Source organism: Cibotium barometz, chromosome 49 (genome assembly GCF_041138505.1).
Source record: "Cibotium barometz isolate CiBa-2024 chromosome 49, ASM4113850v1, whole genome shotgun sequence".
NCBI lineage: Eukaryota > Viridiplantae > Streptophyta > Polypodiopsida > Cyatheales > Cibotiaceae > Cibotium > Cibotium barometz.
The window spans coordinates 19,411,764-19,438,757 of NC_141094.1; the positions used below are offsets into that span (position 1 = coordinate 19,411,764).

Consider the following 26,994-nt stretch of genomic DNA (forward strand, 5'->3'; position numbering starts at 1 on the left):
GTTATTTTTGATTAGAAGACTTTGGAGTCATATGGACTTTACACTTGCTCAATGGGATGTAACCCATGGACATTTAGGGATGGAATATTTTGTAACCGTTGTCCTTCTCAGAATCTCTATTAATGGGATTGGGTCGTCCTTTGGTCACCTAAAGTTCATTCCATTTTGGTGGAATGAAAAGTAGTTCAAAGCCATAAATTGTCTTCAAACTGTTCCAAAACATGGGATATACACAGAATCTAATGGGATGTTCTATGCTTGCTCTAAAGTAGACGTGAGTATCTACTACGTGTGTTAAAACATAATTTCCGTTCAATCTTAGATGAGGGTTGGACAAGGGAGATCTTACTATACTAGAAGTACATGGCATTAGGACTTGTTTGTGCATTAAGTGGACTAGTGTTTGTCGTCAACTAATGCATGATGTCATTTGGTATGACAAGTGAGTTGTGTTGTGGGTCTGTGCCATAATGGTTGCGTACTTTAGGTACAGTGCTATATGGTATGAGTACACAAAGCACGCATCGGGATTTGTACTTTGAGTACGTTCACTTCTTCAATTAGCATATATAAATCATAATATATATATGATAAATGATTTATGAGTTTATAATCACCTGCAAGGTGGTTATGTATATGTAGGTGCAGTATGAGATGATAGGTGTATGGTTTGACTTTGGTATGATGCACATGAGAATACATACTTTAGTTATGTAGAGAGTTAAAAATGGTTAACGAATTTGGTTAAAAACATATATAAAGAATGAACATAAGGAAGCTATCAATGTCAAGAGCTGAAATATTAGATCCTTGTGCGTTGAGTCCATTGAAAAGGAAAATTAAGGGAGCAAGGCAATTGGGAGAAGTAGGGACGCTCCGTGCCCCTTGCTTTTGCCCTTTGATGGTAGACAAGGATGGCATTTTGAAATGTTTTTAAGGAGAAGTGTTTGTACGCGGACGTGTGTTTACACATGTGAGTGTCGTGAGCGCTTGGCCGAAGCGCTTGTGTGGAAGATTACACATGCTTTATGCAAGCCCTTGCTCAAGGCAAGCCAAGCAAGGTTTGGTGTGTGGCAGCTAGGCCGGCTAGCCTTGGAGTGGGGCGTGAGCGACCAGGCTAGCTAGGCCAGCCAAGACAAAGCGGCCTTGTCGACAAGCAGCTTCCAGCACGCAAGGCATGCTGTTGGCGTTAATCACACCCAGTCCTACGCATCCAAAGCCGTCGTCTACAAGGCGGATGCAGAGTGGCGAGCATACAAAATGTAGAGAGAGAGACAGAGGTGTCGTGTTGTAATTGACACGTGAGTCTCTCATCCATCCTACTTACTTTCCTATAAGCTTTCACTTCCATTATCATGGTTGAAGAGAACTCTCAAACACCTAGAGTATCAACAAATCCAACTCCCTTGGTTTTTACTATTGACATGCAATGGTGGCTCATCGATGGTACTTGATAGACGACTTGTTGCTATGGAGACCACCATGGTCACTATTGGAAACTTGGATGGTTGTCCTGTGTAATTGAGACTACACTTGCTCACTTGAGTGGACAAGTTGGTCCCCAATGAGCATTGCAAGTGGTGGCTTCCACCATATTACTGTTTCAAGGCATCCTCTTTTTAGGAGGGAAAAAAGAATGCGAGGAAACCTATGTAGACAAGTCGTTAAACCAATGGACAACCTACTTCGATCTCAACCAAGAGACCGTAGATTGTAGGATTCCCCAAGTATAGATGTTCCTATGGATCAAGGCATTTACTTCGTGGAGAGATCTTCAACCTAAGCCAAGCACTTGGGACGAATTTGTTGATGTTTTTTGCAAACAATTTCTCAAGATAGACCCTCTTAAGGCTTGTGCCAAATTGCAAGAACTTCGGATGAAAGGCAAGACTTTTGATAGGTTTCTTTAAGAATATAAATCTCTTCCATCAAAATTCATCAGCTTGAGGATAGTATTTGCAAAGGTTGTTCTCTTAGTACTTTAGCCTTTGGCCAGAAGTACCTACTCCAAATGGAGGGTCGGATCAAGGGTCAAAGGTAGGTGTACTTTTTGACAATGGCAATACTCATAACATTGTAAGCTTCTGGTTGGTGCAAAAACAATAACTACCAATGAAGGCAAGTGATTACAAGTATCAAGTCAATTTTGCAAAGGAGACGGATTCCCAGATTTGGAACAAGCTAGTTCCAAACGTAGAATTACAGATTCAAGACTATTGGATAATTTTGGGAATATCTTGGTTTTATTCCAAGAATGATACGCTTCAAATTGATTATGAATCCCATGTAATTACTTTTGTTCATAATAATGCTCCGATGGTGTTGAGTTATCCCAGTTTTGTTTTACCTATCTTGGGTAATGATATCCTTATCGTATCGACTCTTGAAATGAATGAACACTTATCATCTTCAGAGTATGATGCTTGTTTGTGTCAATTGAACCTTTTTCACTCTGCTTTCTCTTTACATGATAGTGAATCAGATGAGTCATGAGCATTACGAGAAATTAAGCGTGAATTTGCAAATGTTTTTCTTGTTGATTTACCACAGGGATTACCCCGAGAGAGAGAGAGAGAGAGAGAGAGAGAGAGAGAGAGAGAGAGAGAGAGAGAGAGAGAGGGATCATAATTGGTAGCAAGCCGTTCTCAAAGCAATGTGATCACCGAGTAGGATGAGATCATAGTAACAAGAAAACCCATTTCTAGCTTTCTCACCTCGAAACCTTGAAACTTCGAAACGGTTTTTAAAAATCTCGAAACCTCTCATGTACGGCAGTTTCGCCGAAATTTTAGGTTTTGTTTTTTTTCTCCCTGATTTTTTTGGGATTTTTTTTTAGTTTTGTTTTTATCAATATCCTCCTCATCACCTTCCTCCCCTCTTCTTCTCTTGCCTTCTCCTTTTCTCTTCTTCTCCTCTCTTCTTTCCCCTTTTTCTTCCTTCAATGTCTTAAATCTTTCCCAATTTCTACCTTCTCTTCTTCAATTTCTTAAGAGTCCTTGATTGAACCACGTGTGACATCTAATCAAGAAAAATTGCCATAATGCCTCATCAAAATAAGGATGGTTCCCTGTGAGAAGAGACCTTTTTTTCATCATTACACTATGTTTTTAGATGGCTACTATAAGTTCTTTAAGTATTTTTACTTTATGAAATCTTAGATTTTTTGAAACCTCACGGTTTCTTAGCCGAGAGACGAAACCTTTCGAAACAAAACCCCAAAAACCTCGAAACGAAAAAAAACCTTTCGAAACAAAACCCCAAAAACCTCGAAACGAAAAAAAACTCGAAACGTTTCTTGTGACTATGGATGAGATACAAAGGTGGTTGCAAATTATCTTGAGAGAGGGTTTGTATGGCCTAGCAAATGTTCTATCATCTAGAAAAAAGGATTGCACAATGCGGTTGTGTGGTAGATTATAAGGGGTTAAACAAACTAACGATAAAAAATGGGCATCCATTATCTCAAATGGATCATCTCATCGATCGTATACATGGAGCCAAATACTTGACAGAGATCGATGTTCGTGTTGGGTATCATCAAATTTGGATTAAGTCCGAAGATGTGCCAAAGACAAGTTTTCGGGCTAGATATGGTCACTATGAGTTCTTGGTGTTACCCTTTGGGTTAACCAGTACTCTAGCCACTTTCCAGCAATAAACGATCTACTTCGTCCATATTTGGGAAAATTTATTGTGGTATTCTTGGATAATATATGATTCACAGTAAAACATTGCGAGGGCACATAGAGCATCTTAGGATTGTCTTTTACAGATCTTAAGACAAGAGAAGCTCTATGCCAAGGAATCCAAGTGTGATTTCTTTAAAACTGAACTTATCTATTTGTGTCATGTTATTACTTGTGATGGAACTCACACAGACCCAGAGAAGGTACATAGGGTCTGTGAATGGTCTATTTTGAAGACTGCATGGCATATCAAGTCTTTTCTAGGATTTACCAAATTTTTTCAGAAGTTTTTTTGTGATTTTGCCAAGGTAGCGGCATAGCTCACTCCACTCTTGAGAAGAGTGGTGAGGAAAAATAAGGGCAAGGATAGTCCTCTAGTGGTGTGGAATGATGTCCTCAATGCAAGATTTGAAGCATTGAAAGAATCGTTGATGACTATAGCATTAATGCTGCATTTAGTAGATCCTAGCAGACCATTTGTGGTTGACACTAATGCTACTGATTTCGCCGTTTGGGCAGCTCTCTATCAAGACGGAAGGCTGGTTGCTTTGATAGTAAAAGGCTCACAAAAGCCGAAATGTGGTATCCGACTCTAGAAAAAGAATTACTAGCAATAGTTTATGCTTTGAAGAAGCAGAGACATTATCTCTATGGCTCCAAGCTCGTTGCTTGGACAGATAGCATTCCTTGAGGTACATTTGTGACTCTGGAGATCTTAGAGGCGGCAAAGCAAGATGGGTTGAACTCATGCAAGAGTTCGATTTTGAGATTTGAGACCGAAAGGGCTCTAGCAACCGGGTTGCAAATGCACTTAGTAGGATACTTAAAGTTGATGCTCTCTTTGTAGCTGAGATCTCGACTAATCTCTATCTTTCTCTTTATGGACTTTGCCAAGGAGATTGCTTGTTTGGAATAAAGATCTGGCCTCTAGTTCAGACTAGAGGCAACTTAAGAGATCTGGGAAGTCCGGAATCCCAAAGGAGTCGTGTGCGGAAAAGAAGATAGTCCAACAGTAACCAATTCAGAATGGGTTATGGAGAAGAAGTAACAAAGTTTGTGTGCCGGACATTGATGAAATTCGGAATAGAATACTTTTCAAATGTCATGATGTTCTTAGTGTAAGGCACCCATGAATTAGTCAAGAAAAACTTTTATTGGCCATAAATGAGGGCCTATATTGAAGGTATGTTTAAAAGTGTAGCCAGTGTCAAGTGAATAAGGCTGAACACCTTAGGCAAGGTGGCTTACGTCATCCACTTGAGATACCAAAATCTAAGTGGTAGAGTATCTCCATGGATTTTATCGTGGTACTACCTAGAACAAAATTACAAATCGAAGACATATGCCTGGCCTATCTGGTGTGTTCATGCTAACCAGGAGGTGTGCCCAACTACACGTTCAACTCTTGGTTTACCTTGTACAACTGATATTTCAGCAGCCCTCAATTTATCTGCAGAAGAAATTCTGAGCCAGAATTGGATTTGCTCCAAATGGATTGGGGAAAATAGAAGATGAAGTGAGTTTGTGCTGCTGCCTCTGCCTTTGCCCCCCGCCTTGATTCTGCTTCCCCCCACCTCCTCTTGTGCCCCCGCCTCTGCCTCTGCCTCGCTTTTTCTCCCTCTGCCTCACTCTTGCTGCCTCCGCCTCCACCTTTGTCCCCACCGCCGCCTTTGACCCCCACCTCTGCCCCGCTTCTGCTGCCCCTTGCCTCTGCCTCTGCCTCTGCAGCCCGCCTCTGCCCCCACCTCTGCTGCCCCTCGCCTCCGCCTCCGCCTCTGTCCCCCACCTCCTCCGCTGCCCCCGCCTCTGCCCCCCGTGGTTTCCTCTGCCCGTGTTGTTGCCGCGTCTTCTCCTCTGTCTCTCTTTTGCCCCCCGCCTCCTCCTACCCCTGCAACTCCTGCCCGCTCCTCCACCTCCTTTTCCCTTTTTTCCTTCAGTATTTGTGTCTAATCGGATTTGAGTTGGCCGCCCATCGTTGATTGGCCTTATGGCTTCCGCTAGAGCCAATCCTTGCTCACGCCCACAGGCCAGGAGAATCATCAATTTTTCGGAATACGACATTTGACATTGAGGTCCAGACCACCTTTATTGCGAGGGTTTATGGATCCCAACCCTCTCGCTCGCATGCTAGTGAATGGCTTTTGGCACCTCTCCCTTCGCCGCTGATTGTATACTTCCAAGATACACGTCTGCTTGGTGGAGCCTTTTTCCAAGTGGACTTTCTTTCTTTGAAAGCTACTTCAGCCCGTTTCCTCTTGTACCTAGAAAGATCTTCTTTCAGTACTAGGGGACTTTGATCCAGTGGTGGAGGATCAGCGCCTTACCCGGGTCTGATTGTGGTTCCTTGCTCTTCCTCCGGCTTATTGGAAGTTCTTAGCTTCCATAGCGGCATCCTTTGTAGGGTTACCAAGGAACGCCGTTCCACCCAGAGGGCACATGGGAACGGCATTCCCTGAGCGTGAATTCTACGGAACGCCCTGAAATGTTATGTAGGACAGAACGGCCACGTGGAACGTTCCTGAATGTTCCCTTGCGCACTTACGGGCCATTTTGAAGAGGTGCGAAACAGGCCAACGGTGGCTAAAGCGATATTTGTGAACTGTGCGACGACCGTCGACCACCCACTTTCATTGCCGCCTTCAACGTCGTCCGATGTTGTCTGCTGCTGTATCATGTAGCCTGCTGTCCGTATACTAGGTACTTGCTCATCCAGCCATAGCACCTTCTGTCATCATCATACCACAGGCTATAGCACGTGCTGCCTGGGCCCTGTCATCATCACACCTGCCTGCCAGCCTGAGCCCTGCTGTCATCACACCTGCTGCCTGCTGATTAGCTTCTCAGTGCTGCTTGCCATCTGTATACCTACAGCCTGCCGATTGCGACTTTGTTTACCTGCTGCTTGCTGCTGATTGCTCGCTGCGGCACAGTACACAGTGCTGAGAGTCTCATCGCAGGCAGTGAACCATGAGGCACATCTGATTCTCATCACAGTGTCACACCCCAACTACACATCATCGGCCGGTTCTTGATAGCTTCAGCACTTGCCACTATCTGTCTGCAAGTAGCACTAGTCACTATCCGTCTCCAAGCAATGGCTTCGAAGTGGTGGGATGAGGTTGATAGCACCGGCAAAAATTCCAACAAGGGAGGAGCAAGGAAGTGGAAGTGCCGCTATTGTGGCAAAGAGAAGAATGGAGGAATGGATAGAGTCTGTGCCTATCTCATTGGAGAGAAAGGCCACTGCATCAATTTCGCCCTCTCATTCCATTCCAAATGCAAAGAAGGTTGCTCTTACCGCATTCGCAGCTTCATTAGATGCACGCAAAGTGGTGAAGCCAGTAGCACCTATGGCACGAGTTGTTTCTTCTTCATCGGGCTGAGGAGGAGGTGGAGCCCTCTCTTCCTCTTCTTCGAGGGCTTCTTATGTAGTTCCTTTGCGGTTCCTTCTCATGCTCCCGTCCATTGGGCAGGCATGGCCTCCCGGTAGAAAGGCACAGGTAGATGCAGCAGATGTGAGGGACTGGATAAGATGGTGGAGTACATTAAGGAGATTGAGCCAGATGCTGATAGGTTTGAGGACTTGAGGGAGATATGCCAGACGTGATGGGATAGTTACCACTCACATTTGCACGCAACAGCATTTGTATTGGATCCAGAGTTTCAAGGCAAGGGGTAGGAGATTGATGGAGAGGTGGCCAGAGGGTGGGCGAAGACTCTCTAGGGATTGGTGCGAGATCAAACTCAGATGAGAACCATCAAAACTCAGTTGGACTTCTACAAGAACAAAATGGGCGTATTTTCATGTGCAGATGCCTTGACGGACAGGTTTTTAATTGGTTGGATTAGCTTTATGGTGGGAGGACTATGGAGCTGACACCCCGGAGTTGCAATGGTTGCCATTCGCGTTGGGGGCCTAGTGTGGATTATTGTCTTCTTTTTCTTAAATCTCCAAATGTTTCCCTTCTCAACCCCTCTCAAGCACTTGTGGAGCTCCTTAGGTCACATAGCGTCAAAGAAAAGGAATCGCCTTGGCATAGCAATGGCGAATGATCTAGTCTTTGTTAATGCAAACTTGCATTTGCTTAACAAGGTTGCTTGGAGTTCATGGAAGAGCGCTTCATTGCCTTCGGGTTGTGGTTAGAGATGACAAGTGCTCTCGGACCCCTTGTATCTGCCCCTTACCCGCAGCCTTAGAGGAGCACCCCAACCCTTATGTAGCTCTTGCCTCACAGAATATGGATCCTTCTTTGGAGGATGAGGCTCTGGAGGCACAAGATTTGGATCCCTTGCAAGGATGTTGCATAACAGATATATGATGATTGCACCCTCCAGGATAATGTTGTGCAGTCGCATCGTCGTGGTATCTCTCATGTTTTGAGGACTAGTCCTGGCTTCTCCCGAGGGTGGGAATGAGAGGTAAGGTTTTCATTCCCTTACCTATGCGAGACATACCTCTGTCTCTAAGGGGGATCCTTCGTCAACCATCAGATCTGGTCGTTCGTAGGTTTTTTTGCGCGTCGGCAAAAACAGATTATCAAAACTCAACTTCACAGTGCAATTACTTACTGGTGGACCTATGTATGTATTACTCTTGCAAGAGCATGAATTGGATGCTAGCCAGTGTGGGAGATCAAGCAAGGGACACACCTTTTGGTCGCTAGCCATTGGTACCACAGGTGCTGTTTGTACTTTTGTTTCAGCTGTGGTTTTGCCTTGCATCATTGGACATGGTGTCATTTTACTTGCGAGAGTGCGGTGATCCTTCTTATGCAGGGTGTCACCATAGAGGCGAGAGGATTATCTTTTGCAAATCTCTCACTACGTTGAAGCCTCATGCTGACCATTGGATTATTGGTGGGGATTTTAACATGGTTGAGATGCCAGTGGATAAAATAGGTGGGCATGAGGGCTTGGTGCATCCTCTTGAGAGAGTGTCTTGGGAGAGGTTTATACTCTCCATTCTTGGCAGCGATTGTTTGCATGAGAATGACATTTTGAGGAGACCATCCACTCTTCTTTATTCATAGTCTAACATGAGAAGGCATGGAGGATGTATTTATGCAAGTTTAGATTGATTTTATATGGATGATTGGGTGCTTGATAGAGGGGCCATGCTTTTATTGTTGCAAGCACTTCAAAAGCGGATCATTGTCCAATGGTTTTATGCATTAGAGATTCGAGTCACCATGGATCAACATCTCATGTATGCATCCATGATTATTTGTTCTTAGATGCATAGCTATCACGTCAGATGCTTGATATTTAGAGATCTCATGATTTGTCGCGGGCCTTGCAAAGCGTGGCCTTTGCTCTCTGTGATATTAGCTGCTTTTATCACATGTGTGTCCTTTCTAAGAGACAGGAGATCTTGGACTTAAAAGTGCTATTAGAGGTAGACTGATTGACTGAGAAACACCCCATGCTCACTGGGTTGTAGGCTCTTATGAGAAACATCCCTTGCTCACTGGGTTGTAGGCTCTTTATGTACTGTTAGGGCAGAGCTTCATCACTCTCTTGAGCAGCATGCGGAGTGTTGTTACCATGCCCAGGAATCCTTTTGGACCCAGATGGGTGGCAGATGCAACAAACACTTCTTTGCTACTCGTGGCCCATCTCATGCTAGAGATAGTGTTAGGAAGTTGGAGGATTCATATGGCACTCTTCATTCAGATCCTCTTATGGTTAGACAGATTGCCACTAATTTCTATCGCCCAGCTTCTTAGCGCTAAGCCTTATTCTAATTCGAGACATAGGGCATAGACGAATGTTTGGAATGCATTGCCACATTTGATAATTGAGGAGATGTGTGTCGTTCAGGATGCCCCTTTTTCCACGCAGGAGTTCAGTTATGCTCTTCATGCCATACCTCATGGTAAGTATCTACAGGAGGATGGTCTCTCCATTGTTTTTTAAAGTAACTTTTTTGGATGAGATTTGGACAGAGATCACCTCGGCTCTCGAGGAGATGTGGGACAGAGGTTCTGTGCCTTCTTCTCTCACGAAGGGGCTAATCTTGCTTATCCCTAAGGGTGGGGATAAGACCTTGATTGGACAATCGAGACTTGTCACCTTACTTGGGACTGCATATAAGATACTTGCTAAGGCAGTGAGCATTAGACTGCAACCAATTTTGCAGGATGTCATTCATGATACTTAGAAGGATTCTAGCCATGGAGCTTTTGGATTTTGAGAAGGCTTATGATAGAGTGGATTGGGACTTCCTTGAGGGTACTCTTAGCCATTCGGGTTTCTCTTAGAGATGGATTAGTGGAGTTTCATGCATGTATCATGATGCTGTCACTTGCGGTGATAGAGGAGAGTGGTTTCAGATCTCTTGCTTAGAACAGTAGGGATGCCCATCAGCCCCATTTCTATATATCATAGTCGTTGAGGCCATGATCATCTTCCTCCACTCCACTGTTGGTATTTCTAGATTGAGGTTGTCTCTTCGTAGTCAGAAGGAGCTGGTTGACTTTGAGTTAGTTGCTGACACAACCATGTTCTTGGAGACCTCACACACATATGTTTATGCTCCTTCCAGGTGGCACTAGAAGAGTTTTGTTTGGCAGCATGGCTCTCATTAATTGGCACAAATCTGTTGGTTTTTGAATTAGTGACTCGTCGAGAGTTGCTTGGGGTGTAGAGCTTGGTTTCACTTGGATCAACAGAGGATGCACTGTTAGATACTTGGGATGCCAAGTTGGGGTTGATATTTCTCTTGCATATCAGTTTGCCATGTTGGGGTTGATATTTCTCCTGCATAGCAGTTTGAGTATTTAGAAGAAGCTTCTTCATTGGAGCTCTATAAGATTGGATTTAGCCTCTAGAGCATCGGTGGCTACTCGGGTATTGCTTGCTTCGGCTTGGTTTATTGCCTCTTGTTGGTGCTTCTCTCGTGCGTGCATTGGTCAGTTGCGGAGGTTGATCCATAGTTTTCTTTGGTCGGGTTTGGATGGCACCACAGACACATGTGCCAGGGTAGCTTTGCTTACAATTATTCAGCCCAGACGAGTTGGGGGGCTGAATATTATTAATCCAGATGTTTAGTGCAGGGCGGTGCTTTGCAAATTTGTGGTTAGAGGTTTTCTACCAAGCACCGAGCCTTGGAAGGAGTTTTTCTTATCTCAGATTTTTGGATGTACATGGTTTTTGTTGGCTGCCCACAGCACATGGTTTTTGTTCACAGAGGCAGATATCAGGGCACCATCTTCCCCTCTTATTGTAGCCTATTATGTAGGCATGAGACCTTCCTTCCGACAGAGGCTTCCAAGGTCTTTGGATGAGGTGCACTGACAACCTATTATGTGTCGTTGTTCATTAGGGATGAGGCTGGTTGGCCACTTGGTGCATCTCGTTACATGCAGTGGTCATGATGGGAGAGAGGTGCATATATAGTTCTTTCTTGGAAGTCCTTCAAGAATCTTTCGGTGGATCGGAGAGCTTCATCTGTTCATCATCTTAGGGGCTCTCGCATACGCATTGATCAGATTGATGCAACCGACAGGTCTTTCATGGCCCCATGATGCTCCTGAGTGGTTGAGATCACCTTACATATTGGGGTGATTCTATTATACTGAGTGGTTGAGATCACCTTACATATTGGGGTGATTCTATTATATTTTGGCTTATAGATGTGATTGTTGTATGCCTTTTTATACTTAATAGAAGTCTCTTCCTTGAAAAAAAAAAACAAATATGTAGAACCTTTGTGCATTCCAAACATGTACTCTAGCAGCCCAATGAGCTACGCCTGTGAGATAGAAGGCTTTGGGATCAACACAACCCTATTTTCTTGGATGTTTTTACTTTACATTTACTTTTCATTAATGGATTTTCTAAGCTTCTTTTTCGCCAAGCGTTTTTTTAATGGCTTTGCCTTGCATAACCTTAATATCTACACACATTAAGGTTGGCACTTAAAGAATAATTATAAAAACAAGGGTTCAGTTTCATACTTACCCCTAATTAAACTCGTAAAAAAAAATTACTGCACAGATTGAACCATAAGTTTGGTTTCGCTCCTACACAGATCTTTGGGATTTTCAGGTGTCTCCGCATGCATTCAATTTCAGAAATCCACGTAATGTCGATGTCCAAGTAATGCTCATATGTTCATTCAATCATGCCTATAAGGTATAGAGCATGTACAAAAATTATCAAACAAATCTCCGGGCTTGTGGAGTTTTGCATCAATTTCTTAGACGGGAAAATATTGGTTGGTGGCAGTGTGGCCACTAGCAAGGTCTTCCTAACGACACCTTGGACTGGGTGGGGACTGTGGTATGGGACACATACCTCTTACCTGGGAGTTTCCATGCTCTTAGTGTCTACCAAACTTAGCAAGGGGGGTGGTTGTGAAGAGATCCTCAGCTTGCCGTTTCAGCAGTCTACTCTTCTTTCGGCTTGAGAGAGGTCCGGATCACCACAGATAGCCGTAGCTATCACCTATAGACTTCTATAGGCACTATGTGTGGGTGGTGGCTGGAATCTGGATGGATGGTCCGCCTTCAGCTCTTGCCAACCTCTATATTATATTAGGGCTATTGAGCGGCAGGGAGTTGGTTGTTTCAGTCAACTTCCCAAATTCCTCTGTGCAGGCTCACAAATGGGAGCTGCCTTTATATTAAGCCTTTTACAAATTAACATATTTAAAGCCAAACTCAAAAATTTGAAGTTTTTTATCTGAAAACACGAGAAGAGATTGAAAACCGGGAGAATAAAAGCTTCCAACGCTTTTTGTTTAAGTTTCAAGAAACTTGGTGGAAGGAACCTTGGTTACAACACTCTATTTATTGGTCTACACTTGTGACTACTGCAGAGGTGTGGTTTACGGAAACTGATTTACATAGTTGAAGGGGATCCAAATGCCATGGATTCTGCAGAAAGCATCAAGACAGCGTATATTTACTTACTACTTTGTGGTGCAAGATTATGATCATGTCATATGAAGATTTGAATCAAGTTTTTGGCTTTCGAATGCAGGTGTTTCACCACTGAGATTGCAGAAGGTTTTGATGTCCAAAGAACACATGATGTGAGGGATACCATGAGGAAGTATGGTCATCTTACGCATGCAATTGGTTTTCACTATAATGAGTTGAGTGATCGTCAAAAGGCCAGACAAGGTTTGTGCAAGACATACAGACAGTTTGTGGACGGTTGCAGAGATCTTGAGAAAGAGAAAGTGAGCGATATTTTTGGGGTGATGTTGATGCAAGTAAGGCTTATAATGAAAAGCACAAGTTCTCTATTGATATCTGAAAACCTACATAAAGTAGCCTTCCTCTGCTCGTTGTGTGTGTGTGTGTGTGCTTTTGGGGGGCGGGGGGGGGGGTGGGGGCGCTTGGCTTGGTTTTGCTTGGAGGACCCTGAATTTCGAATGTGATTGCAGGTAAAACAGGTAACTGAGAGTATTGCACTTTCCATTCTGGAGAGGTATCCAACACCTGTGTCACTAGTGTCGGCTTACTCCAGCCTTGTACGTATCTTTTTGCAGAATGGATTTGTCCTTTTTTTCCTCGTTTTTGGTTGTTGTAATGGCCTTGGCTGTTTCTCAAGTGTATTCTGAAGGTTAATGGCATTTCATTCTCAAACAACTAAATGCAACTACTATCCAGTCCTAGATCCCCACAACCAACTCATGGTACAATATTGATGCACATTGCACAAGATGTCAAATTTACACATCAGACGAGTTGTAGATGAGCTGTATTATCTGCAAGAGAAGTCATGACCATCTTCAAACTTGAATTGAATAAACCACAGCCACACATCAGTTGCAACCTAAGTCATTCTCTAGAAGAAATCATGACATGAACATTCAAACATATCTTTCATAAGACAAACACATGTTTATGAATCATGATTCATAGATGAAAAACAAAAGAATAATCACTAGAGCCATAAATGAAGAGTCGAGGCTCTAAAGTCAAAGAGGCTACATTGATGAAAAATGAGAACACCAATGTCAATACATAAATACTGAATAGTGAAGCCTATGTATAATCCATTGAGATCAGATCTCATCCTGATCCTGATCCTGATCCTCATCACTCTCACTACTAGTTGAAGACTCCTCAAATGTGTCATTTTTAGAAAGCGTTTTAGAGAGAGAAATGAAATGAAATGATATATTAACGTCTCTAAGAGGCCATAGTGGCCTATGAGACCAAAACTGAGAGTACATCTGAAGTTGGTGTCTCATCAAAGAGAACAACTAAATGAGACTAAAAAGTACAATAAATTGATTGTCCTACAGTTATAAGAACAAAACTGTAAGAGGCAATAATTCTGAGTAGAAAATACTGAAAAATGTATATGAGGTAGATCCATGTATGCTGATCAGTTGGAAGTGTTGCCTTCTCCTTAGATCAAGTACCTCCGCCATGGGGCTGTCTAGAATGGAGAGGTCGTAAAAGTGAGGTAGGCGCCTCCGATGCCGAGCAATAATGGCTCTGATCTAGTGATGGTGAGGATGCCGTGGTCAGGATCCTGGTGGGCGTGGGTGGCTGACAAGCACGACATAAGATAACTGCTCTGTTAGTGATGAGCGTGGTGGGTGCCTTGATGGCCCAATGGAGGAGGTATGAGGAGGTGTGTGGGCTGGGTTGCTGGTGCTGGTGCCGAGGAAATGTGTTAGGGTCCTCTGTCTAGGTACATCATGGGTCGGCCTCCTATCTGCCAAGAGGGTCTCTCTGTGTCTCCTGAGCTCAAGTAGAAACAATCCCAGGCATCTCTGATCCTCAAACTCCATGATCCTGTGTGACGGCCCAAAACCCTCTCGGAAGAGAGAGTGATATCTCCCTCAGATCTCATAATAGACTGTACATCGGCAAATGTAGTGTTCCTCTATCTCTACCTCCCGGTAGCATAGCTGACAAATGCGGTCATCCAAGATTTGATGCACATATCGCCCTGTCTCAATCCGCAGCTGGTATGATGAGGTCCGGATCTGTCCAATGACACAACGTATCCCATGTGATAGGTGTACATCCATGTACGCCGGGCGGGTGATAAAATCATCCGGTGAGAGGTGTAGAAAATGGCTCTTGTAATTGAGATCATGGTTTGACCTACATGGTTTGCGGATAGAGGCACTACCACCCTTTCAGTGTACAGTCTAGATTGTCCATTTTTGGATCTCACCCGCACAGAGCAAAATCGCGTGATCAGGATGGATATCATCAAAGTGGACACACAGAGGACATGGACTAGCCTCCTTGAGCCCTTGGGCACGAAAATACCAACAATGAGTATCTCCATCCTCTGCCAACTGTATGGATGAGGTCAATGCCAATTGGGAGTACCTCGGCTGAGGGAGCTCCCATAGCCGCTGTAAAAAGGTAACTACTTGGAATAGGGCCTCGGTTACCACTGGTGGGGCACCCAGCTCAGCCCGAACAATTTCATGTGGTACTGATGATTTGCTCCGAATCATGCGGGCAATCAAGAGAGAGAGAGAGAGAGAGAGAGAGAGAGAGAAACCTGTAGTGACGAGCTGTACTCAACAATTGAAGGTTGAAGCAAACACGAACGTTCACACACACACATGCATCTTATCTTAAAAAACCCGTCACTTTTAAAAATAAAAGAATTGAAACCTTAATACTTCAAGAAACCCACCAGCGTTTAAAAAAAAGAGTTTAAAAAAAGCCTGCAAAGAAACATGATTTTCAAACACGGAACGTTTCAGAAACGCTTCCCCAAGATCTTTCATGGAAGATACGGCAACTATGAACATAGTGGAGGGTGGTTTAGAGTTTAAATCCTGAATTGTAAGCTCATCTTTGTAACCATAATCAGTATATCTACTACACAAGAAAAAGTTGTTTTCAAATGTGCAGTGAGAGAGGTCATGTCTGAAACAAATTGCACCTTAACAAGTTCTTTTTCCATCTGCAGAGGGGAGATGAAAGAGCCCAAGAGCTCCTGTTGAAAGGCATCCCCATCATAAACCAAAACAAGGAGATTAGTAGTGTTGTCAGCAAAAGGGTCTTTCATTTCATGTGTTCAGCAGATACAAAGTGAAATATGTGGCAAGTATGTAAATTATATATTCATGTATCTCACTTTTTAGGTCAACTTGCAATGCAATGTTGTGCTAGATAACCTTGCATTGAGGATTTGTTGTGTTCAGAGTACCTTGTGTGTATGTATGGAAAGCATGGACAAGTTCTCTTCTCTTACAAGCGCTTACAATAAAATGTTTTTTGGTGCAAAGCTTTTGATTACGGCACTGAGAAAGGATTGGGCTTGCCAAACAGCATGCTCAACAACCACCTTCCCCCTTTTTCTTCCCCCCTCTGCCCCCTCTTGTTGACAATGATTGGGCTTTGATGTTTTGGTGGATCAATGTATTAGTACTTGAGATCGTCACTTACATGGCTAAACAGGAAATGCCTGAACTTCTAGTACTATGTGCTTGACATTTCATGCATGTCTCTCTGCTTATCCTCTTGGACATTACTTGCACTTTCCTTTTACATGTCTCTCTTTGCTGTTGATTATTGTGGTTGCTTTTCTTGCATTGGGACACAACGGAGGATTGCAAAAATGCTGGAGGAGTGTAGAAAGAAAGTTAAGGCAATAAGGGTGTGCTATAGCTAGGAGGTAAAGCCAATTCACTAGAAATGTGCACATATGCATGTATAAATGTGATGTACAGTCAATTTAACAGTAGGAGAACATATTTATATTCTTGTGGAGGTGTATGTAGTAAATGGACCAAAGGGTGTTGTGGGATGATATATTATCTGAGTAGAACGGTATAAGTGATCCTGTTCTCACGACCTCGAGCAGTTGTCACTCAATGGAGAGATGAGTGAACAACGGGGGGAAAAAAAACTGTAATGAGCTGCTGTGCCACATCAGAGATTACACAAATCCCACTGGTTTTGTGTTCAACCAGCCCTTGCAATGGCTGGTTCAAATCACACTAATGGTCCGCTGGCTGAAAACTGTAAGTGTGTGAGAACAGGTCCAATGATGGAGCTGAAACTCATTGGTAAGTAAGGGCACTTTGGATAGTGGTATTAGTTTAGATGTAATTGTAAGCAACTGCTTTCGCACCTCTCACAACGGAACAAGCCAAGTGGAATATAGAAGGGATTCACATACCCAAGAATTGCAGGTACTTTACATTGAAAGCAGCATTATTTCAAATATTTGCTCATGTAAAATTGTCAAGCATGCTTGGGATGTGCTTGTTGCGTTTTATCAGGTGCATGATGAGGTAGGTATATGTGGCCTACTTGCGTGATGAAGTATATGTAAGAGGGATACTCAACGGATCAATTTCTCACAATGATGAAAGATACTACAGAGATGCTTACATATATTTATGAGGTTTATTTTTGTCTATTGTCCTAGTAGCTTTATCGGATTCATGCCAGGTTTTTGTATGCACACTTCGACTTAAAATGAAGCATAACCCCAATTAATCACGATAAAATTGAACTAGTATGCGAGTGAAGTTAGGCATTCATTGCTAATCAAAGAGGTAAAGATATAGTCTTCTCTCCGGGCGGCTACAAGCTAAAGGTAGAATCAACATAGTCTTCCGTCAAGAATGTCAAGAAGGGGGGAGATAAAGCCTAAGAAAGGCAAAACCAACTATTGTGGTAAGCAAGGCGATTATATCAATGAAAGCAAAAAAAGAATGTAGGACAAAAAGAAACGAGTTAAGCATGGCTATGGTTAATGCATTATCATCAAGTGTTAAAAAGGACTCAATGATATATGTACATGGATGATTGGGTATTCATTGTCTATTGTAGTTATGATCCTTCTCTCTATGACATTATTATATGAGGTATTTTGATAGTGGTGCTAGTAAGCATGTTATTTCTTGGAGTTGTTTATTTTCCTCTTGAGTGTGCTCGTTAAGGAGTCACAACGACATGTGGAAACGTCTTCTCATATCCAGTTGAAGGAGTTGTTAAGGTTGTCCTCAAGAGCCTTGTTTGTGTGAGGCATTAAAAAGAGCTTGATATCATTCTCTACCTTTTAGGGTAAGTCTAGTGGTCAGATTTGTTGACGATAGGTTTACACTTGATGATCAAAGTGATAGAGACATCACTTTGGTATTTGGTACTCTAAGTAAAGGGTTTGTAAGCTTAAGCATAAAGATGATAATAGGGTTACAAGTTAAGGTTGTTGCAAAGGTTTATGCTAGGGAAAGGACATACATTATGATGAGACCTTTGGCTCCATGTCTTGTATGATTACAAACTAGTGTATTATTGCATTGGCAATGTTTCATGGATGGAATGTATATGAATTGGATATCAAGATTGTCTTCTTGAATGGTGATTTATATGAGGAGGTTTATATACCTTAGTCTCGTGGTTTTGTTCAGAAGGGACATGAATCTAAAGTATGTAGGTTAAGAAAATCTTTATATGGCGATAAATGTATATTTGTTTGCAAATGGTTTTTGCAACAATCCAATTAAGGATATCCTCTATATAAAGAGGAGTGAGAATTGATGTTTCGTATCATTTAATAATACATTGATGATATGCTTTTTATAGGTCGTTTTAGCCTTGAATGCTAAATTACATGTGTCATTTCTCTAGAATGTAAGTGAACCATTTGATACATCACTTTATCAAAGTAGGCTATTGGGTATCTTATCTGTGTATGCAATATGAGGCTAGACATTTAGATTATGGTCTTTGAGTTGAGCATGTTTATGCATGTTCCCAAAAGTAAGTATTAGAAGGATGTCTAGCAAGTATTGTTGATACTTATACGGTACTCAATTCCTTGGATTGTTCTATGCTAAGGGGGGTAATATTCAATTGCATGCTTTCTATGACTCCTATTGGGTTGGATATCACTGGTGGCTTTTCTTTCATCTTGGTGATTCATGTATATCATGGTGCAACAAGAAGCATATGGTGGTGGCCATTTGGAGCTGTGAAACTAATGAGTACGCGGTATTAATGACTATGGAGAGTGTATGGCTCATACGTCTTGGTAGACCTTGGTGTTGGTGAACAATCGTTCTTCACCTCCATCTTTACTAACAACTAAAGTGCATGGGCCGAGGAAACTAGTGTTTTATGGTTCCACAAAGCACTTTGAGATGCATGATCATTATGTGAGGGAGAGGCTCATGGCAAGAGAGATTAGATGGCTTATCTCTCTACACATGACAATGTGGTAGATATGTTCATGAAGACTCTCTCAGGAGAGAAGTTATAAGCTTTTCTCAAAGCTTTGGCTATTACCATTTGGAGATTGATTTGCCATATGATCACTCTTCATTCTTATATGTACAAGTTCACATCATCACTACATGGGGGATTTATAGTTATTTAATTTGTAGTGATATGTGGAGGTAAGTGCCCCTCATTTGTCATATGTCTGTGCTTGTGAGGGAGGTCTCTCAAGCCACCATATAGATTGGTATCATAAGACTTGATGTGAGAGTAATGGAGGCTATCTATTGAAGCATTTGTTGATGTAATTTCTACTCTCCAGTCACTTATTGTTTCCATCTTTGATTCAAAGAGTAAATGAGGAATTGCATAATTTAGCAACTCATGGCTCTTATTGCCTCTTCCTTAGTACATATCCTAGTTTTGATAAACTATCCAATGAATTAGGAAAAAAAACATAATTTACCAACTGATGGTTTTGATGGGTACAGATTCACCTCTCCCTTAGCACATTTATAAAGTCCACAATTTAACAACAACGGCTTGGATAATTTATCAATTTATGGTTCTCATGGATACATATATTTACCTCTTCCTTAGCACATTTAGTCCACAATAACCTACCTTTGATAAAGCATCAAATGAATTTGAAAAATAACATTGTACTTTAAAATTTTCATGCATTCAAAGTCAACTAAGATGGACTTGGGAATTTCTACTTATTATTGTAAACTAGTATTACATGGTAAATGGAGGATTGTAAGTAGGCCAACAATATGCATCAAAGGAGTATAAAGTAGGAATGAGCTAAACCTAAGAATGTTTTTTCATTTAAAGTAAACTAGGAATGTAGACCTAGGAATTTCATGCATCTAAAGTAAACTAGGTCCATAAGGTAAGGTAGGGCATGTGTAATTTGCCAACTTATGGTTCTTATGGATACACATATTAGGACTTGGGAAAGTTCTACTTATTTAATATAAACAAGGGACAACATAAGATGAGAGACAAAGAAAATAATGGTAAAATTTGATATACATAAACATATTTATTTACGAGAGCATAAGCCTCACATGGGAATGTAAAAATATTGGAAAGCATTTGACCATCTCCAAGAGTTAAAGAAAAGTGTCGTTCGCCATATTGAGAGTCATCGTACTCATGATGTGATTTTACAAGATAAGTTATTTAAGTTATCACAAACTTTCACATCCCTATAATATGTGTGGCTTCAACACCAACAAGAGCATGCCTAAAGGTTAAGGGCAACAAAGTATGGTAAGTGTTGCTTGAGATGGTTTTTAGAAGGTCGACCACCATCAGAGTTTTTATGCAACAATGTGGGCATGAAACATGTGGTCTTTTAAAGCAAACACAATATCTTCCATGTTGATGCTTATGCCTCAAAAAACCAGTTAGACAAGTAAGTGCACGTAGAAGATCTAAGATGGACCGATTAATCTGTGCACCAAGAGAGTGTATTTTATATCCTTCCACAACCTTTCCACACTGAGTTAGTTGTATCAACATTTCCATGGTTAAACTGACACCTAAACTTGGGTTGATTATATATTCCTTTTTGTTATATAAGCAAAAAGGAATATATTTTAAAAAGTAGTAACAAGTAAGATCTTTAGAGCCTATTGAATGTCACCTATTTCTTGCTTTTGCTTGAAGAAATCAAGCAATGTCCCACCCATGCGAGTGCCTCTTTTTGAATCATTAATAAGTGCATGTACAAGATCTAAGATGGACCGATTAATCCATGCCTCCAAGAGTGTTTTTTATATCCTACCACAACCTTTCCACTAAGTTAGTTGTATCAATGTTTCGATGGTTAAACAGACAACTAAACTTGGGCCACCATCTTTGCCATGGACAATTATGTGCACACCATTTGTTTGTGACATATTTGCACATTATCATGTGCTAAATATAGTTATAAAAGATCTTGGTTCTTCTATTCAAAGTCAAATTTTGTGACACTATACATAAGATTGGTCATTGATGTGTAGATATCATCTTGCATTTCCTTTGGAACCTGCATTTCCACAATCCTCCTTTAGAATGAGTGTATATAAAATCCTAATAATCAAACATGAACTTTTAAAGATTGTGATCCCTTGTTGCCAACACACTATCACATGAAACCAACACACTATCTGAAGATTTCTTGTATGAAACCAACACACGATCACATGGCATGCAATTTGTCGGCGCAGCCCTTGGTCTTTAGAGCACCACAAAGAGGATCTTCATCAACCACCTTAAGCATTGTCTCTAGTTCTTGAAGGGACTTGTTAATCACAAGAGCGGTAGGCCACACATTATTCATTCTAGAGAAAACCATCTTTATTATTATCTCTATGGAAACACTTTCTTGATTGGAACCTAGATCATTGGTATACATCATGAACCAATTGGATATACCAATCCCATGTTGGTTTGGTAAGATTGCAGCATACAGTGGTCCATGAATTATTTTTTAGAAATGCAAAGACATTTCTAACATCCACTTGTGAATAATAAGAATGAATGGCTAGTTTTTGTCCTCCTCTTACACAAGGGTTATAAGGTTGATAATAAAACACCTATATTGGAACAATGTGTGAAATAAGTATATAGTTAAATTGGCAAAAGAAGCTCCATAATGATTTATTTTAAAGATAATAAAATGTACCTTACTTTTTGTCCTCAAAACTAAAGACTTCTGTCTCTTCTATTTATATAAAAATTCATGTATACCAAAAAAAAAGAATAATTCAAGCATTTATTATCATGTTACCTTGATTTCATATTCAGTATGACAACATAGAGATTTGCTTTAGGATCATAAAGAACTTGTAGGTTAAACATGGTCAAGGAGGAAAGATCGTTCTGTATCTCTCTTTTGAGGTGAACATTTTCTAAATTGCTACATGCTGAGAGCTACTCACATCAAAAAAATCTTCCATACAACACTCGATGATTGTAGGGGATGTTAAATTTGAAGTACATGTTTGGTGTATCTAATACGGCTAATGCTAAATTTCATTACTTGTATTGTATGCGATCGAGAAGAAAGGCAAGGATGGAAAGAAACATTAGATTATAGAGGCCAGTAACGATGGTGCCCGAACCAGAGACCAACTTATTTATCATGGAGGAATAATGGTACCAATGGATCCAAAATGGGATTCTATTCTTGTGAGAGTTATAGAGAAATTTGTGTATAAGTATATGTGTTTTGCTTATAAGATACAACCTTCTTCTGCTGCTCAAGCCACATGTACGAAAGTAGAACAAGTTTTATCAAAGATTAGATTACATCGACGATAAGTGGAAATCAAGAGGGATGATAAAGTCAAGCGCAAGTTGGAAATCTACCATGTAAACCATGTTTTGGAGGGGCAAAGTTAAGGAAATTTCTTTCTACACCAAAGAATGCAAGCGGCAAACTGTTAGTGCAGTAACCAGAGAAGTATGATGCATGGAAGAAGTAATGGAGGAAGGAAAACACTGACAAAAAAGGCAAGTGTGTGGACTGCACTCAACAAATTGGCATCACTTCTTCAAAAGATGTTATTTATGTTGCATGATTGAAGAGAATTTGATTTAGTTGTCACTACATTTTACAATTCAATGTGACAAAAGTTTGGACTTCAAGTAGTATCACACATTACATGGTAAGAATCGTTCTAATGTTTGTATTGTACACATATATGTGTTATTTAGTGTTTTAATTGTGTAAATGTTGATTGGGAATATATCACATTTTGGAGGCCCATGGTCCTTACTTTGCAAATGAGAAAAGTTTGGCAATATGGTCTACACAAGGCATGGAATGATCTCATTGGCAAGCTCGATGTGGTCTTCAAAAAGGCAACGACTCATTGAGGTGGAATGCATGATGCTGACCCAATGAGACGATTAGTCGAATTATAGGAGGATATATGTAAGGTAGAAGGAGAAGATATTAATGTCCATACCGAATGAATCAAAAGTGGCATATAGAGAAAGATGCCTCACGAAAGCATGTTATGATGACTTGATAGCGGCAAGAGATCATGCAAACTCATTGAGAACTCAAGAAAGGATTGATGCATGGAAGAAATTACATATGGCTATTCCTAATCAGAGTAAGGGAGGAAGGACATAGATAGCGAACGTAAATGTGTGGATTGCACTCAACAAATTGGCACCACTTGTTCAAAAGACGTTATTTACGTTGAATAATGCAAGAGAATTTAATTTGGCTCTCACTACATTTTACAATTCAATGATAGAAGCTTGGACTTCAAGTATTGTTACACATTACATGGTAAGAACTATTCTAATGTTTGTATTATACATATATATATGTTATTTAGTGTTTTAATTGTGTATATGGTAATTGTAAGTGTAGCATATCTTGGAGGCTCATGGTCCTTACTTTGTAAACAAGAAAAGTTTGGTAATATGGTCTACCACAAGGCATGGATTGATCTCATAAGTAAGCTTGATGTGGTTTTCAAAAGGCAATAGCTCAAGGAGGTGGAATATAGGATGTATAAGGTATGAGTCCATACCCAATGAATAAAAAATGGCATATAGAGCAAGATGCCTTATCATGAAAGCACATTATGAGAACTCGACAGCAAGAGAACATCATGCAAACTCATTTGAGAAGTCAAGAAAGAATATATGAATGGAAGAAGTTATATATTGTTGTTCCTAATCAGAGTAATGGAGGAAGGACATAGATAGAGAACATTTCTTTTGGGCAAGCATTTTCAAGCGAGCACTTTTTGGGAATCGGGCAAGCCGATTCCAAAAAGATTCTCCCCTCCACAAGACACAGAGGGCCTAAGAATGAGGTTATTGGTTTGAATTGAGAATAAACCCTAGTTTTTTAATGTACATCTTACAATTACTGAAATTTGGCGAAGCAAGATAGAGAGAGAGAGAGGCGAAGCAAGTTAGAGAGAGCAACATGAAATAATTACTTCAGCGGGAGTGAACACATAAACACATGTCAACATTACATCCTCTAAATTGGGTTTATTGGTTTAAACATAAAATAAAACCAAGTTGATTCACATACACCTTCCAAATACAGAAATGCAAAAACCATTATCACATCCTCTACATTGGGGTTATTGGTTCAAATTGAAAATAAAACCAAGTTCATTCACGTACACCATCTTTACTACTACTACGGGCCTAGCTTGTTCTCCGGGGTGTAGGCACAAAGTAAGCGAACAGTGTTTGTACCCTTCCAACTTCCTCTAACAAGACACGCTCAGATGATTCATCAATAAAACCATGGACTTGCGAAATTGCAATTAAGCCCACCACTTTGTCCTTAACTTGAGAAATTTTTTCATCATTTTTAGGATGTGGAAAGGATGTGAGACCTTTCCATGCTTGTACCCCATCCATGGTCTTCTGCATGATCTCCACATCGGTGGCCTCCCTCTCGATACGCACGGCAACAAATTCAATGCTAACATTTGATGAGGCCATGAAAAACAAAAAGGAGGCTTTGGGTTGTTTTACTCTTCTAACAAGGCTTGGTGGCAATACTGTATAACAAATTGCTTTGGACCTTGCCTCTATATTTATAGTATTGGGAGAGGTTCAACACTCAAAATAAAAAATTATATTTATTTATTTTATTGTTATTTATAAAGGTTTCTTTCCTTGAATTTTGGCACCACAATAAAAAATGCATATTTTGAACTTATTTGGGAAAGAGCGAGCATGTATTTGAAGGAGATAGACATTCAACGATAGAACCCTCTGCAATGAGGTGACATCCACAAAGGTTAAGCTCAACTGATTATCCTTGCATTCAAATTTCTAAATTAGGGTATGTTCTCCTACAAGACAAGGCATTGTAAAACTCAAGGTCAGATAGGATAGGTTGGTGGATGAACACATTCTCGCTTTGCTAGCACACGTAAATAAATGAAGTACAAGTGCTCGCCCTTCTCTCTCTCCCTCGCTTCCCCTTTTGTTCCCCTCTCTCGCTCACCCTCCTCTTTCCCTCGTTCCCCTCTCTCTGTCTCTTAACCCGTAAATAGTCGTCGTCTCTCTCTTTCAAAATTCCTTCTACAGAGTGGAGATCTCAATGGTTGGAGGCGGCTGGCACCAGTGGGAAGAAGCGGTCTCAAGAAGCGCGTCTCAAACCATGGTTGGAACGTCCTCAAGCAATAACAGTCCTCACTTGTCCTCAACATTGAAGGAAGAGTTCTCAATTATCAAAGTTCTCCAGGTAGACTTCATATGGATAGCATAACAATTCCAATAGCATCATATGTAATTGGAATAAAAAATTAATGCAGTTTAAATACTAATTTAAGATGATTGCATCACATGTTGAATGATAAAAGACTAATTTAAGAAGTATTAATGGTAACATGGCAAGACAAAATGCCTCCATGGACTCGTCTGTAAATGAAAGGGTTCACCGGATTGCAAGATGAGATCATTCTCTCGCAAGATGTGGGCATATCACAAATGGCCCCATCAAGCGAGGTTGAAGCTTCCCATGGCACTCTTGTCACAATTAGTTTGCAAGGTGTGTGCGCATTGTAGTATGTTTTGATTTCAAAATATATTTCTTAATGTTTTCAATTCGAAGTATGTTTCTTAAATAAATATAAATGCATTACAGTCGAAATTCGATGCCATGTTCCAGGGGCCAAGGTCAGTGTGGCTCACCTTAGCGAGGGAGTAGAGAATACATGATGGATGCAGAATTGTTCGACAAGAACTATAGGGATGCCCTAAAGGAGACGGAGGCACTCTTCACTATAGGGCCAGCTCATGTCCCCTTTTAGTGAGAGTTCCTCCGTTTCCTTTAGGGCATCCCTATAGTTCTTATCGAACAATTTTGCATCACAAATTGCCAATCCCGACTGTGGGAAAGAGTTCTTTAAAAAAGCGATCTCGTACCAAGGGTGGGGCGAAAAGGCTAGCAAATTGACTACACCAAAGCTAGCCGAGATTGCTCGAGCACATGTTTCAAATGAAGAGTAAGATCTTTCGCTCTCTTGATGCATTACATTTTTTCTAAAAGTTATTAGAAACCTAATGCTTGTTTACAATGCTGCAGGAAATGTAGGTTGCTTGACATATTGGGCTGGTGGCGAGTTTGCTTTGAGGGATGCACACATTTCGCCATCCAACAGAGCCTTCTTCATGTGGATCAATCGCCATGTGTACAGGTTTCAATTGACCAAGTACACGCTCAAATTGTACGTGACTTAGCTGCAATAGCTGGCATGCATGAAAGAGCCATTGAAGACTCTGAATTAGGTATCATGCATGCCTTGAAATCTTACACGAAGTCTCATTTTGAGAAGGCATTTGTTAGGTGGAAAGGACAAATACGTGCTACCTTGGATCCTGACCAGCAACCACACCTACCATGCACATCATGATGCCTCTTGTACAGGTATAAAGTATCTTAGCTCCTTTTTTCCCCCCTTGCATGGTGGAGAAGCTCTCTTGCTTCTTATATTAGTTTCTTAGACCTTTCTAATGGCTAGGTGGTGGAGAAGTAGTGTACGTAATTGGGTCTACATTCCCGATTACCCTTCAGACGCATGAGTGTTGTCTGAGGTGGAGGAGACAGGATTGTACCTCGAAGAGTGAATCGACGAGCTTTGGGGCAAGGACACATGGATACTTTCTCCATGGTGGTTAGACTACCCAGAGGGGGAGTTTCCTCTAGAGGAGGTAGAGGAGTTTCAGAGTACGTTTCCTTGTGCACAGTATTTAGTTTGTAAACGGTATGAAGTCTATTTTTTGGGAGTTTACAGTTCTAATGTTGGTTGAATGCAGTGGCCAAAAAGGGTAAGAAGCTTCCCATTGAGCAAGAATTGACCCCCATGAAGAAAAAGGGTAAGAAATCCACACCTCCATCATCCCAAAAAAGGTCACGGCCAGATTGGGAAGGGGATGACTCAGATGAGGAATTTGAGGATAGTCATTCCAAGGATGACGAGAATGAAGATGAGCAGAAATCCCATGCACAAGGCAAAGAGCAGATGACCCCTTCGCATGGCAAGACCCAAGAGCAGGGGTCGGAGAGTTCAAAAGATGATGAGGCGGACCTCTTGGGATCTAGTTAAGTAAACTTAACATGTTAAAGCATTCATTACATCATTTATTCA

The 26,994-nt window shown here is 41.2% G+C and overlaps 1 protein-coding gene across 1 annotated transcript in view; it reads left to right on the plus strand.

Annotated features, from left to right (window-relative positions):
* The window catches only part of LOC147610377 (crossover junction endonuclease MUS81-like), a 69,057-nt gene extending 53,149 nt beyond the window's left edge, over positions 1–15,908 (plus strand). Inside the window, exons 9-12 of the mRNA XM_086786009.1 lie at positions 12,508–12,587; positions 12,672–12,906; positions 13,081–13,167; positions 15,591–15,908. Coding sequence (XP_086642135.1) covers positions 12,508–12,587; positions 12,672–12,906; positions 13,081–13,167; positions 15,591–15,716 — 528 coding nt within the window. The 3' untranslated portion in view covers positions 15,717–15,908. The remainder of the gene's footprint in view (positions 1–12,507; positions 12,588–12,671; positions 12,907–13,080; positions 13,168–15,590) is intronic.
* The last annotated feature ends 11,086 nt before the right edge of the window (positions 15,909–26,994 follow it).